This window comes from Globicephala melas, chromosome 10 (assembly GCF_963455315.2).
Source record: "Globicephala melas chromosome 10, mGloMel1.2, whole genome shotgun sequence".
Taxonomy (NCBI): Eukaryota; Metazoa; Chordata; class Mammalia; order Artiodactyla; family Delphinidae; genus Globicephala; species Globicephala melas.
The window spans coordinates 61,684,477-61,697,751 of NC_083323.1; the positions used below are offsets into that span (position 1 = coordinate 61,684,477).

At 39.4% G+C, this 13,275-nt stretch overlaps 1 protein-coding gene and 1 long non-coding RNA gene across 4 annotated transcripts in view; one reads left to right on the forward strand and one right to left on the reverse strand.

Moving 5' to 3' along the window:
* TFCP2 (transcription factor CP2) overlaps positions 1-7,855 on the forward strand; it is a 50,897-nt gene extending 43,042 nt beyond the window's left edge. Inside the window, exons 10-15 of one of the 3 annotated variants that reach the window (XM_030835053.2) lie at positions 112-205; positions 1,139-1,229; positions 3,366-3,490; positions 3,931-4,073; positions 5,935-5,986; positions 6,403-7,855. In XM_030835053.2, coding sequence (XP_030690913.1) covers positions 112-205; positions 1,139-1,229; positions 3,366-3,490; positions 3,931-4,073; positions 5,935-5,986; positions 6,403-6,437 — 540 coding nt within the window. In that variant the 3' untranslated portion in view covers positions 6,438-7,855. Of the gene's footprint in view, positions 1-111; positions 206-1,138; positions 1,230-3,365; positions 3,491-3,930; positions 4,074-5,934; positions 5,987-6,399 lie in introns of all 3 variants that reach the window. The other 2 variants (XM_030835054.2, XM_030835052.3) reach the window with 2 other exon arrangements.
* On the reverse strand, positions 489-13,171 carry LOC115841313 (uncharacterized). The gene is made up of 5 exons (XR_004034777.2): positions 13,023-13,171; positions 12,681-12,815; positions 11,924-12,021; positions 3,330-3,500; positions 489-1,495 (listed from the first exon to the last, which is right to left on the reverse strand). It is a non-coding gene; the product is annotated as an uncharacterized lncRNA (long non-coding RNA).
* Positions 13,172-13,275: the final 104 nt, after the last annotated feature.

Below are 13,275 nucleotides of genomic sequence, written 5' to 3' on the forward strand. Positions count from 1 at the left end.
CAGCCTGTCTGAATGTGGGTGTATTTGGCTGTTGTTACCTAATGATGTAACATTTACCTTTTTAAAGTTGAGTCTATTTAGTTACCAAAAAAAATGCTTTCCCTCTTTCAGAACCTCTTGCCAACAACCACACCTCAGGAGGCTCAGCAGTGGTTGCATCGAAACCGTTTTTCCACATTCACAAGGCTTTTTACAAACTTCTCAGGTTAAATTTGCTTGTCCTTTTGTTTTCCCCAGCATGGGATTTCCTTTACATTCCAGGGCCTCCTGGTATCCCTGTGTTGTTTTGTGTGTAGAGGGGGGAGATCTTAATGCATTTTTCTGATTAAATGAATTTCATTGAACCCTTCAGACTTTCTCACCAGCTGCAACTGTGCTGTGAAATGCTCAAAAAAGAAAGACCTCTTAGTTTAAACTCATTTTAATTTTAAAATATTTATTCTATACAATACTTCAAAATATATTATCCATAAAATATTTTATCAAGGAGCATTGCAGGTAGTCGGAAATTTTCCCCTTGCTATCACTATATTATGTTTTCTTTGCACATTCCACTCTTATTTAGCACCTTCTGTGTACCAGGTATGGTAGGAATACACAAATGGATAAGGCATATTTCCTGATCAGTCACGATCTAGTATCAAAGAAAACCCAAATCAAAATAAAACCCTGAAAAAGGTAAACAAATAGTTGTAATGCAATAGATAAGTGTAAGGCTCTGGAGTTTGGGAACATGTGTGATGTGTGATGCGTGAGGTAAATCTTGAGGGCTGAGGAAGAGTCTGGTGGTCAGACAGTGGAAGGAACATGTGTGATGTGTGATGTGTGAGGTAAATCTTGAGGGCTGAGGAAGAGTCTGGTGGTCAGACAGTGGAAGGATATTTCAGGCAGGAGGAACAACTTGCTCATTAGGCGTGATCAGCATGATGAAAGCATAGGGTTAAATGAATAAGTTAATTGGGTGGGAATTGAGGTGAGAGAGGATGCAGGGGCCAGGTCATGGAGGGCCTTATATGCCATGCAAGAGATTATGACTGTAGCATACTAGTAATGAGGTGTCGTTGTAACACAGTCCATTTTAAATCATTAACAAGGAGAATCTTTGCCGTTATCACCCATTTTCTTATATTTATTCCAGGGGCAGATTTATTGAAGCTAACTAGAGATGATGTGATTCAAATCTGTGGCCCTGCAGATGGAATCAGACTTTTTAATGCATTGAAAGGCCGGTATGTAATTAGTGGTAAAATATCAGTGGGGCTGGATTTCAAATGGATTTGGATTCAGGGACTCTTCGCAATACTTTTTGTACAGCTAAATACATCTTGTCGAAACATTCTTTTTGAATGCCAGCGATGTGCCAAATAAAGATGAAAAATATCTTTTCCTGTACTTGATCCAAGGAGGTCCTCATGATATTCCATTTTTCATTCAGTTAAATATCCGTTGTCCCTGTTATGAGCCATTCGGCTTTGGTGATACATTGATGAGCTTTCTGATGGGGAGAGAGAGAAAGATTATAAACTATAAGTATTTTGAATAGTGATAAGTATTTTGAAGGAAAACAAAACAAACAAACAAAAATAAGGTGGTTTCCTACAGAGTACAGAATATAGTCAGGAAAGACCTCTCTGAGGAGGGGGCATTTAAACTGAGTTATGAGAAGGATGGAAGCTTTGGAGTCATGAGGGAAGAACATTCTATGCAGAAGAAACAGTGGGTGCAAAGGTCCTGAACTCAGTTTTACTAAAGAAGAGATTATTCTTAAGTTTGGGTAGGAATTGCTTAAGTGTCTGCTTACAAATATTACATGTAATACAGAGGAACTTCTAGTCTCTGTTTGGGATTTACAGTTTACAATAGGAAGTAGTAATATTGATGGAAAAAACATACAGGTCAGTGCCATAGAACCAAATCAGTGACTAAATAATGAAACAGATTGTGAAGTATTTGTGTTTGTGTATATTACAAGAGATAATTGAATCAAGTTGGAAACTTTTTTTAAAAAATAAATTTATTTATTAATTTTGGCTGTGTTGGGTCTTCGTTTCTGTGCGAGGGCTTTCTCTAGTTGCGGCGAGCAGGGGCCACTCTTCATCGCGGTGCGCGGGCCTCTCACTGTCACGGCCTTCTCTTGTTGCGGAGCACAGGCTCCAGACGCGCAGGCTCAGCAGTTGTGGCTCACGGGCCTAGTTGCTCCGTGGCATGTGGGATCTTCCCAGACCAGGGCTCGAACCCGTGTTCCCTGCATTGGCAGGCAGATTCTCAACCACTGTGCCACCAGGGAAGCCCAAGTTGGAAACTTTTAAGGAAAGAGGTGAAATTCAAAGGGTTGATGACTGGGAGGAAAAGAATGGATCTTTCATTTTTAAAAGTATTACCTACAGAGGAGCTTCCCTGGTGGTGCAGTGGTTGAGAATCAGCCTGCCAATGCAGGGGACACGGGTTTGAGCCCTGGTCTGGGAAGATCCCACATGCTGCGGAGCAGCTAAGCTCGTGTGCCACAATTACTGAGCCTGTGCTCTAGAGCCCGTGAGCCACAACTACTGAGCCCGCGTGCCGCAACTACTGAAGCCCGCGTGCCTAGAGCCCATGCTCCGCAATGAGAAGCCACCACAATGAGAAACCCGCACACTGCAACGAAGAGTAGCCCATGCTCACCGCAACTGGAGAAAGCCCGCGCGCAGCAGTGAAAACCCAACACAGCCAAAAATAAATAAATTTATTTAAAAAAAAAAGTATTACCTACAGAGCATTTAGAAATAGGAAGGAATAAGATGATCAGAGCAAGAGGTAATTCAATATTGTTGTCTAAGAAGAAAGAACAGAAAGAAGGCTAAAGACGCTTAGGAGAAGATAATGAGGGAAAGAAGATTTTCTAGTTTATCCTGTTGGTACTTTTAAGTATCAATAGAAGGTATGTCTTGAACTGACCCACAAAACAGTGGCTCACACATTTTGAATCTTTCTAACCTTTACATCAAAGGTTACAAACTCAAATGACTACAGAGACCACATGTAAATGAGTGACAGTCAAGTCTGGGGGGTACTGAAGAATGCATGCACCACGCAAGTAGAACAGCTGATTGGGTGTTTTGTAAGAATGGGGGCCTTGGATCACCAGATCTGATTTTTCAAGGAAAACCAGAGGTTTATATGAGGGCTTCTGTTGGAATGAATTCAGTTAAAACGCGCGCATGCACGCGCGCGCGCGCACACACACACACACACACACACATACACACACACACACATACACACACACACACACACACGCCAGTGGGGAGCTAAAATGTAGACACACAAGTTCTTCCTTAAAATGTGCTCACCATGAAAGAGTAACAGCTTTCTTTTTTCCTCCTTAGGATGGTGCGCCCAAGGCTAACCATTTACGTTTGTCAGGAATCCTTGCAGCTGAGGGAGCAGCAGCAACAGCAGCAGCAACAGCAGCAGAAGCATGAGGATGGAGACTCAAATGGTACTTTCTTCGGTAGGTCGTTCTGCACAGGCCAGGACAGATATGAAGAAAAATGAAGAGATGACTTATGAGCATGTGTGATGGGAATTTATCAAACAGCAGATTCAGCATTTGCTAGAAGGAATGGTAATTGCTAATGTTTATTGAGTTCCTAATATATTATGCCAGGCACTATTCTCAGCACGTTTACATGTTTTAATTTTTACAACCGGTGTTTCCTCTTTGCAGTAGATTTTATTGTTCTTGCCAACATTTCGATGAGGAAGATGAGGCTTAGGGATGTTAAGTAACTTGCCCCAGGTCACACACAGCTAGCGAGTGGTTGAGCTGGCATTTCAATTCAGGCAGTCTGCCTCTGAGTCCTTCAGGAAAGTGGGCATTCCTAGTGATCAGATTACATTTAAGACCAGAGACACTCTGTACTGACTGCCTTTGCTTTCTCCTTTTTACAGTTTACCATGCCATCTACCTAGAAGAACTGACAGCTGTTGAACTGACAGAAAAAATCGCTCAGCTTTTCAGCATTTCCCCTTGCCAGATCAGCCAGATCTACAAGCAGGGGCCCACAGGAATCCATGTGCTCATTAGTGACGAGGTAGATTTTCAGCACAGCTGAATCACCAGACGACAGTGATTTGTCTGGGCAGATGACAGGAGCAGGAACCGTTCTACTGGGGCAGAGTGCTCTGTTTTCTAAGACGAGGTTTTCAAATGTTTTTGTTTGCTTACCTCCTACAATGATGTTTTAAAACTGTGTATCCCCTTGCACGTTTTTAGGTTGACTTAAAATTTTTTGTTTTAAGTTTAAATAGTTGCAAAAGATGTCATTTCTGGGCATATTATATGACATTTAAAAATGAAGTGATTACTTCACTACTCTAGCTATATTCCGTGTAACCTAAATACAAGAGTAATTTAATACTGTCATCTGTTTAAAAAAATACATGAATATACTTTTTTAACAGAATTTTTATATCATTTCTCTGCTTCGTTAAACTCATATTTTCATTCACTTCCCCCACAGAATTTCATCTTACCATAACCTACCTTTATGCTTGAATATCTTTTATTAATTATCCTACCATATTTCTTTAAAACAAAAATTTGCTTCAATAAAAGTAAAAAAATCTCTTCTGAATAGAATTATCACCATAATTATACAATGGATTAAAATAACATAAATGTATTATATGTTTTGATAAGTAATTATTAAACATTAAGAAAAAATTTATTAATGCATTAGTGCATCTAGGGAGTTCCCTGGTAGCCTAGTGGTTAGGATTCTCAGCTTTCAGTGCCAGGGCCTGGGGGTTCAATCCCCGGTCAGGGAACTGAGATCCTGCAAGCCGTACGGTGTGGCCAAAAATAAATAAATAAAATAAAATACAATAAAAGTGCGTCTATTAATGAGATGGATGAGATTACTCGATTCCTTACCCTCCCTCCCACAGACAATTAATTCATCGATAGATACATACTGCCTATTGATTGCTAGAATGAAATAGAGTTCAGCATCAATTCCATCCGTTTTTTTTCCCCTAGATATAAGTGCTGTGGAATCTGTTCCATATAAATTGATAGACAGGAATGGATGGAGTTTGCTGTAACAGCATTGCTGGATTTTTTTTTTTTTTAACTTCTGAGTTATGTGCCAAAAATTGCATAGTGATATTATCAAAAATTATTTTGAATCATCTGTCATTTGACAATTTGTGATTAGATCACTTCAATTCTGGTGAAAGGAAAGAATTGAAAATAAGACTTTATTACCCAGTCATTTGAGTTTCCGTTTGCAATTACACTTCTGCATCCTGGGGGCTTTTATACTCCAGGGCAGTGCATCTTCATAGGATTTCAGGAAGGTGAAACTCTTGCCTTTATTTTATAAAATGGGAAAAGGTAGTTTGAGAAGGGAAGTGGGAAAGGAAAACTGAAGAGGTTCTCAGATGGTTTTAGGAAAGAACAGATATGGAAGTTTAATTCCTCCCATATGGGCCTATCTGTATCTGTGTGCCCCTTGGAAAGTCTTGGGTTTAGCCCAAGAAAATGCACACTCGAATTTTAAGAAAGCAGTTTTAGAATGCTTAGCTTTGAAAGCTTTTGAAAACTAAATAGGAGAGAAAACAAAACAAAGGATTATTCTTCACTTATATCTAGTATAATAAACACACAGGCAAAATAAATATAGCAGAGCTTCCCTGGTGGCGCGGTGGTTGGGAGTCCGCCTGCCGATGCAGGGGACGCGGGTTCGTGCCCCGGTCCGGGAGGGTCCCACATGCCGCGGAGCGGCTGGGCCCGTGAGCCATGGCCGCTGGGCCTGCGCGTCCGGAGCCTGTGCTCCGCAACCGGAGAGGCCACAGCAGTGAGAGGCCCGCATACCGCAAAAAAAAAAAAAAAATAAATAAATATAGCAAACCAAGGTTTTAATAATCAGCAAAACTTCTTGCTTTTTTCAGATGATACAGAACTTTCAGGAAGAAGCCTGTTTTATTCTGGACACAATGAAAGGTAATGAAGTAGTAAGGCAAATGCCTTTCTCGAAGGAGTTTGAGGGTTTTTTTTATAGTACTTTGAGGAGAGAGGGAAAGTATTAACTGCCGTATTTGAGGTAAAGAAAGTGACATTATTAGAGATTGTTCCTTTTTATGAATTGGCTTCTTGCCATTATTAGAGTAGACAGTGTAACTGATGACTTCCTGCCATCTTCTTCCACCTTCCATGGACAAAGGATGAAACGGAGGCATGCTGTTCTTATAATGCATGTTTATTACAAGTATTCTGTGATAATTAAGTATACTGCCCTCTGTCCTTCTGTTTTTTCTTTCTCTAAAGAACCTTACCACATATATTTTTCTCCTGCTGTGTTTTAGAGGTAACTAAAGATTATTCTTTTTTCTTTTTTCTTTTTTTTTTTTTTACAGCAGAAACCAATGATAGCTATCATATCATACTGAAGTAGGTGTGGGGCATTCCGTCCTCAGTGGCTGCTGCTGCTTTCGCCTATGGGAACTCCCCTCTCGAAGGGGGTCTTGCAAATGGAGCTCTGAAGGGCTGCAAGAACCTGACCCATCTGACTGTGTCCAGGCCTTGGAGGCAGAATCCCAGGCATCCGTTGGCCCAGGCTCTTAGGGCACCCACAGATTACTGCCCAACATGCATTTCTGCAACGATTTCTTATTTAAAATTTCTGGACCCTATTGTTGTTGAATATCAATAGAAAACTCCACATCATTTAGGGTGTGTGTAGGGCATAATGATGATGAGAATTGTATGATGTTTAATGGAAAGATGTTAAATTTTGTGATATGGAGCCATGTAATTTTTTTTTCTAACATAAAAGCAAACATCTATATTCATAAGACTAGATCCTCAACCTTTTTTGCCCCTGAAAAACCTCATTAAAGAGAAATATGGAGAAAGAAGAAAATTCTTCTTTTGATTCCCCTGTAATTCTATGACTAATAGTAATTTTAGGTAACATTTATTGCACATTTAGTTGTGTGAGGCAGTGTGATAAATTCTTTAAATAGATTACCTTGTTTAAATCCTCTTAATAGCCCTATATGAAGTAGGTAATAATGATCCCTAATTGAAGATGAGGAAATGGAGACAGAGTGGCCGAGGAGCTTGCTGAGTAACAGGCAGCTAGCAGCTAGTGACACTGAAATGCAAACCCAGGCCGTCTGGCTCTTATTAACAGCCATCCGTGACTGCCACCCTTGCAGTCCTCTGTGCTTGCCACCGTTTCCTACTGTGGCTCTTCTGGTGAATTGGATCTAACACTGAGCGAGAACTGAGGAATTAACACCAAAAGGGACAAACCACACCTAAATAATGATGAACAAATCAAGACCTACAAAAAAATGAAAACATAGACACTTTCAAAGCATCATCAGTTACCAGATTCACAGAATTTGAGGTGGTGAAAACTAGGGATTATCTGTAACTCCCCAAATTCACTGTTCTTGAATGACCTTCTCAAACTATTAATGAGTTAGACTAACCTCTGCTTTCTCTTTCCCCTCTCTGCATCTTCTCTTGGTATAGAAAGTTCTTTTACTCATGTAGCGTTCTTTTATATAAGCTTTACAAGAAATTCATTCCCATCCTGTTTGCATTCTTACCATATACTTTAGTTCTTCCTGATTGTGATTGTGTGCTCTTGTGTGTGTGCATGTGTAAGACTATGGGTCTTTTTTCACATGTAAAGTTTTATCCAGAAATCCCTCTACGTGTTATGCTGAGGTGAAAAATGATAATGTTCAAAAGATTCTGTATTGGATTTGAATCTGTGTGTGTGTATTTTTAAAGCATTTGATAAAGTTTAAATGTTTTTATACAGAGATTTTCGTTCATTAAAATCCACCTTCAACATGGTCTGTTTTCTTTTGGTTTGAAAGAAATTGAAAATTTTGAAACCAGAAAATTAAGTCAAATGACTTGTTTAAAATCGACCTGGACAACTTGACATATGAGGCCAAAATACTTTTTTAGTGACTGATTACCAGATGTCCCCATTCTGGGGGGACATTTCTAATTGTATTATGTTCATAGGACTGGTTCTCAGCTCGGGGAAGTCAGCTCTCTCCCCAGCAGGCTGCTGTTTTTTATTTTTATTTATTTATTTATTCCAGTTCTTTCTGAATGTTAGGCTGGGAGGGTTGGACTTTTACGGTCCCTTCTAAATCTGCATCTGTGACTCTTGTTTACTGTAAATGATACACAGAATTCTATTAATATATTTACTATAAATTTACACTTACTAATTTTTACTTGGAGATAGAGGGTTTTTTAAGAGTAGTTTTCAAATTTATATAGAAATGAATTTATGTAAGTTTGTAATCATAGATCCTCAGATTAACTAGAAAATCTCTTGGGCTTTCTTTAGCTTCAAACAAATATTTATAGTGCTAATGCCATATAATTGGTAAGAACTGGTGTAGTGATAGAACACTGTAATTATTCAACTTGCTTTAAAAAATTGCATTTGTTCACTATTGATCCTTGCAGTTAAATGAAAATTTTAAACTAGCTTTTTCATGATGAAAGTAATACACAAAGTGATAAATTCAAATAAAGAAAGGTATAACTTATCTCCTTGTCCCACTCTATAGAGGTAGCCATTGCAAAAAAGTTTCTCTCTTTCACACACACACACACACACACACACACACACACACACACACACACAGATGGGCTCATGTAGTACTAATGATCTGCAGTTTTCTTTTTATGTTTAATATATCCTGAACGTCTTTCTATGTTAGGATTTATAGTTTGACATCATTCTTTTGGGGAAAAAAATGGCCATTCCTTACGGATGCCATTTAGGTTAAGCCCATTTAAACATGTATTCTCCTAAGTTTTTTGCCTGTATCTCTAAGATATATTCCTAAAAGTAAAATTTGCTGGATTTTACCTCTTTAACCATGTGATGGTTGATACTTAAAATAAAGGAGATGGTTTAATGTTTCCATTAGGGTGAGGGTATATGAGAAGGAGAATGGTTAGATTTTAGGCCCTCCTGAGAAGTGGAGTAGCATCCTGTTTAACTTAGTATTGTCTGTACTGTTTCCTTGAAGTATAATAGGTTCCATCTAGAAGAATCTATTGTGTAAAGACTTGATAGTTAAAAGGGAGTCATTGGGAAGTAAAAGGGTCACTGCAGAACTCTTAAGGACTGAATACCAGTCACTACGTAAAATGTGGCTATTAAGTAATAAGATTGTCCAATATTATGCCCCAATAATAAGAATGTTTGCCCAAATATATGATTTATTTAAGACGCCACTTAAAGGGAGGGGAAATGGGGGTGGTCATCTTGTCTGGAAAGAGATTACAGTACGACAGATATAAGACAAGTAAGTAGAGTCTGAAAGACCTGAGGTGGTGAGGTTCTCTTGAGGGGACAGACGTGATTCCTGGAAGTCAGGCACTGTCAGGCACTGGGTACGCTGTGAGGGGCAGGGCATGATCTCACCACTGTGAGTTGGAGGAGCATGGCAAGTGAAGAAGGCTTGACATAATGAGCCTCGCCATTTCTCATTTAGGCCTAATGAAAGAGTGTTCTGAAAACCCTTTGTATCTCCAAGTCTCCTGAGAAAGTCTTTCATATAGGGTTGCTGCAGACATTTGGGCTATCTTCAAACTACCGTGAAGGATTGACTGAAGCTTCAGCATTCAGTTTTGAAAGTAACACAAATTTCAGGTGCAAATATTTGAAAACAAGACCGAGTTTCTCCTCCTTCGCTGAAGCTTTTTTCTCTGGCCAATACCTAACAATTCCAGATAACTTGGAACCAGAGAGCTGCAGTTGAGCCTTTTTATCATTTTTCTGAATCTTTAGTTGTCTTACTTGGCCATGGATGGTTCCCCTATGGGAATTTGATCTGTTATGGCCTCTGCTGCTCTGTTATGAGAACTCCCAAGTCTCAGCAGGAATGGCACAAATGCCCCACCTAGCTGCATCTTTTTATATACTAGTTTGTATAAAGTAATCCTGCTTCATTCTTCTGCTTCTCCTAAAAATGCTCTGTTTTCTTAGTCATGAGCTAAGGCTTTTCCTGCTAGAATATTTATTTTTAGTTTGTGATTAAATTATTGTTTCATTATACAAACTCCAAGACTTAAATAAGGAAGAAAGATGCCCTATGTGATGTGAGGTTAATGCCATCAGCACTTGTTTTCCGTTTTGTTAATACTTTATTTCTCCTCTATGCTTCTTTAATGACTTTGTATTTTGCCTTTGACCTTGAACTTCCATCTATTTCTACTTCCTTCTTTTTTCCGCATCTTTCCTCTTCACTTCCAGATCTCCTCTGTATTGTTCCTTATGAATTCTGGCCTGTTCAACAAATTAATTTGGAAATTGCAACGAAGTCTAGCATTTGCATTCTCAAATTCAGAGATTTAAAAGTTGTATATGAATTAAATTTTTCAGTTGGATTAAAGTCAATTTTATAAAGGAACTTGCTATTTAAAAAACTATTGTATTATTGTATTGTACTATTTTGTATTATATGGGATCTTTTGGGACATGAGTAATAACCAGTTTATCTTGTAAATCTGTGTTTTCATATATTTGCATAAGATGAGATACACATTCCTCATTTTAATCACTACAGATTCCTGTTTTCTTCCTTTTTTTTTGGCTGTGCTGTGTGGCTTGTGGGATCTTAGTTCCCCGACCAGGAATTGAACCCAGCCCCTTGGCAGTGAGAGCACGGAGTCCTAACCACTGGACCGCCAGGGAATCCCCTCTTTCTGAGTTCTAATGTCTAATTTTTCATTTAAGGGTTTAGTTAATATCTTTCCCTAGACATCTTTATAACTTTACTTCAGACTTTCATTCACCTTTTTTAAGCTTATTAAGCTTGACCTCTCTAAACTCACCCTTGCACTCTACCTCCTCAAACCTGTTTGTTATTTTGCTTTTCTAATAGGGTTTTTGTGTGTGTTATGCACATATATAGATAAATTTGTGTGTCTTTTTTTGAAACCTTCCTTGATAAAACACACAGCTTCTTCGATTTTTTGTGCTCTTAAATTGCTGTGGCCCCGTCTTTTTCCCAGATTTGCTCTATTGATCTCTTTCGGTTAGTGTGGAATTAGTCACAAAGAGGTGCCTGTCTCTCTAGATCTGGATTCTAATTAAATGTAAATTAGTAAAGTAACATACAACTTCAGGGCTAAATCTATGAATTCCCTATCAGAAAAACAAATACAATGGCTTAGATTTTAAAAAAAAAATTTTTTTAATATTTATTTATTTTTTGGCTGCATCGGGTCTTAGTTGTGGCAGGTGGGATCTTTCATTGCAGCGTGTGGGCTCTTCCTTGCAGTGCACGGGCTTCTCTCTAGTTGTGGCATGCAGGCTCATTAGTTGTGGCATGCAGGTTTAGCTGCCCCACGGCACGAGGGATCTTAGTTCCCTGACCAGGGATCGAACCCATGTCCCCTGCATTGGCAGGGGGATTCTTAACCACTGGACCACCAGGGAAGTACATGCAATGGCTTAGATTTTACTTAACTCTTTTTCTCTAAGAAGTTCAGCACATAGTATCCTCTGATCTATTCATTTTCAACCTCCCTGGAGAGTGTACTCTTTATCTTTTGTTTGGTAAAGAGTAGTTGATGCAGTACATACTTTGGTGTCAGATAAGCCACTGTTCAAATCCCAGATGTTGCTCTTCCTGGATGTGACCTTGGACAATATAATCTCTTAAACCTTAACTTTCTCATCTTAAAAAGGAGATAATGCTTAATTCATAGGGTTGTTAGGGAGATTACAAAGGATAATGAGTATAAAGCAGTTTTATTTTGTACGTAATATACTTATTCAGTTGCTTAATAAGTTTAGGATACTATTGACTACAAGATCACCTTTACATGTAGACAAGACTGCAAGACAGACGTATAAACACTGCCCAGGACATAAAATCTGACCTTTGGTTTTCATCTTCATCTGTTCTTGATCATCTGTCTTTTCTTCCTACTTGACTTTTTTGTCCCTAAAACACACCCATGCATGAATTATGCACGGTCTGGAACAAAGCAGTCACATTTAGAATTAGATGTCCATTGTTATAATTTACATATTAATAATATTAGCATTTCTTTTCACTTTTCCTTGTATCTTCTGTTCTACTGCACTTAAGCTTAACTTACCTAGTGATTCTATCAAGACAATGAAATATGGTGAATAAGTGACTCTGTGATAAGTAGTTGGGATGTTTGTAAGTCCAGATGATCTTTTTGACTGATCTAGAGATTACTGCCAAATTGGATTCTGCTGTCTCCTCAAAGGATGTGCCTAACTTTGCTTTGGCTGTCTTCTAGTTTGGTGTCATTAACCAACAAAGCTTGGGCATTGAGGCTGATGGTACTCTGACAGATTTCTATGACTGCTCAAATTCTAGATGTGTAGGCATATGAAACACTTTTAGCCTACCCAGCATGGCCTTTAGGCTGCTTTTATTGTTACTCAGCCCGCTGATTCTACAGAGTCTGGGGTCTTCTCTTCCTTTTTGATTTCTGTGTGGCCAGGAAAAACACATTGCACTGTGTTGCAAACATTTTATACTACTAACTATTTAATCTCCACAAAACCCTATGAGATACATACTTTTATCCCCATTTTGCAGATGAGGAAGCCAAGGCACGGGGAAGTAAGGGGCGAACTGGCACCATTGTAATAACTTACCTAGTGATGCTATCAAGACAATGAAATATGGTGAATAAGCGACTCTAGACGTAACAACTTCTGATTTCTGAGTCTTTTTCCCGTTTTGAAAATGGATTGCACAGTTGTGAAGATCAGAAGTCATGTAAGAAATTTCTGGAAGGAAAACAATCCATCAATACATACTGAGATTACTCTGCATTGCTTGTATTTTCTTTATACCTTGGGCAGGCTGCAGCACGTCATGCTGCTTAAGACTTAGATCCCCTGAGCAAGGATAAGGGGGATTAAGTTCCTTAGGCATGGGAGTGTGGGCCTGGCGAAAGGAAAAGGGGAGTTATAGAAGACAATTTGTTTAGTCACCGAAGATCTGTAGCTGAGGGTCTCCGCTTTTCCTCTTCAAAAGGCTGCTGTGGCGTCAACTCGCTTGCTTTCCCAGGATCCGCTGCTGCGGACTCACAGCCTCCTGAGCCTGTTTGCGGGCGAGTTTCGGCTTTGCGCTGGTAACCTCCTCCAACTCCCGGCATGCCGCTGGGCGTGGGGCCGGCACGTAGACTCCATTTCCCAGCCTGCCCCGGGGCTCGGTCCGGACGTGCCGGCGCCTATAAGACCCTGA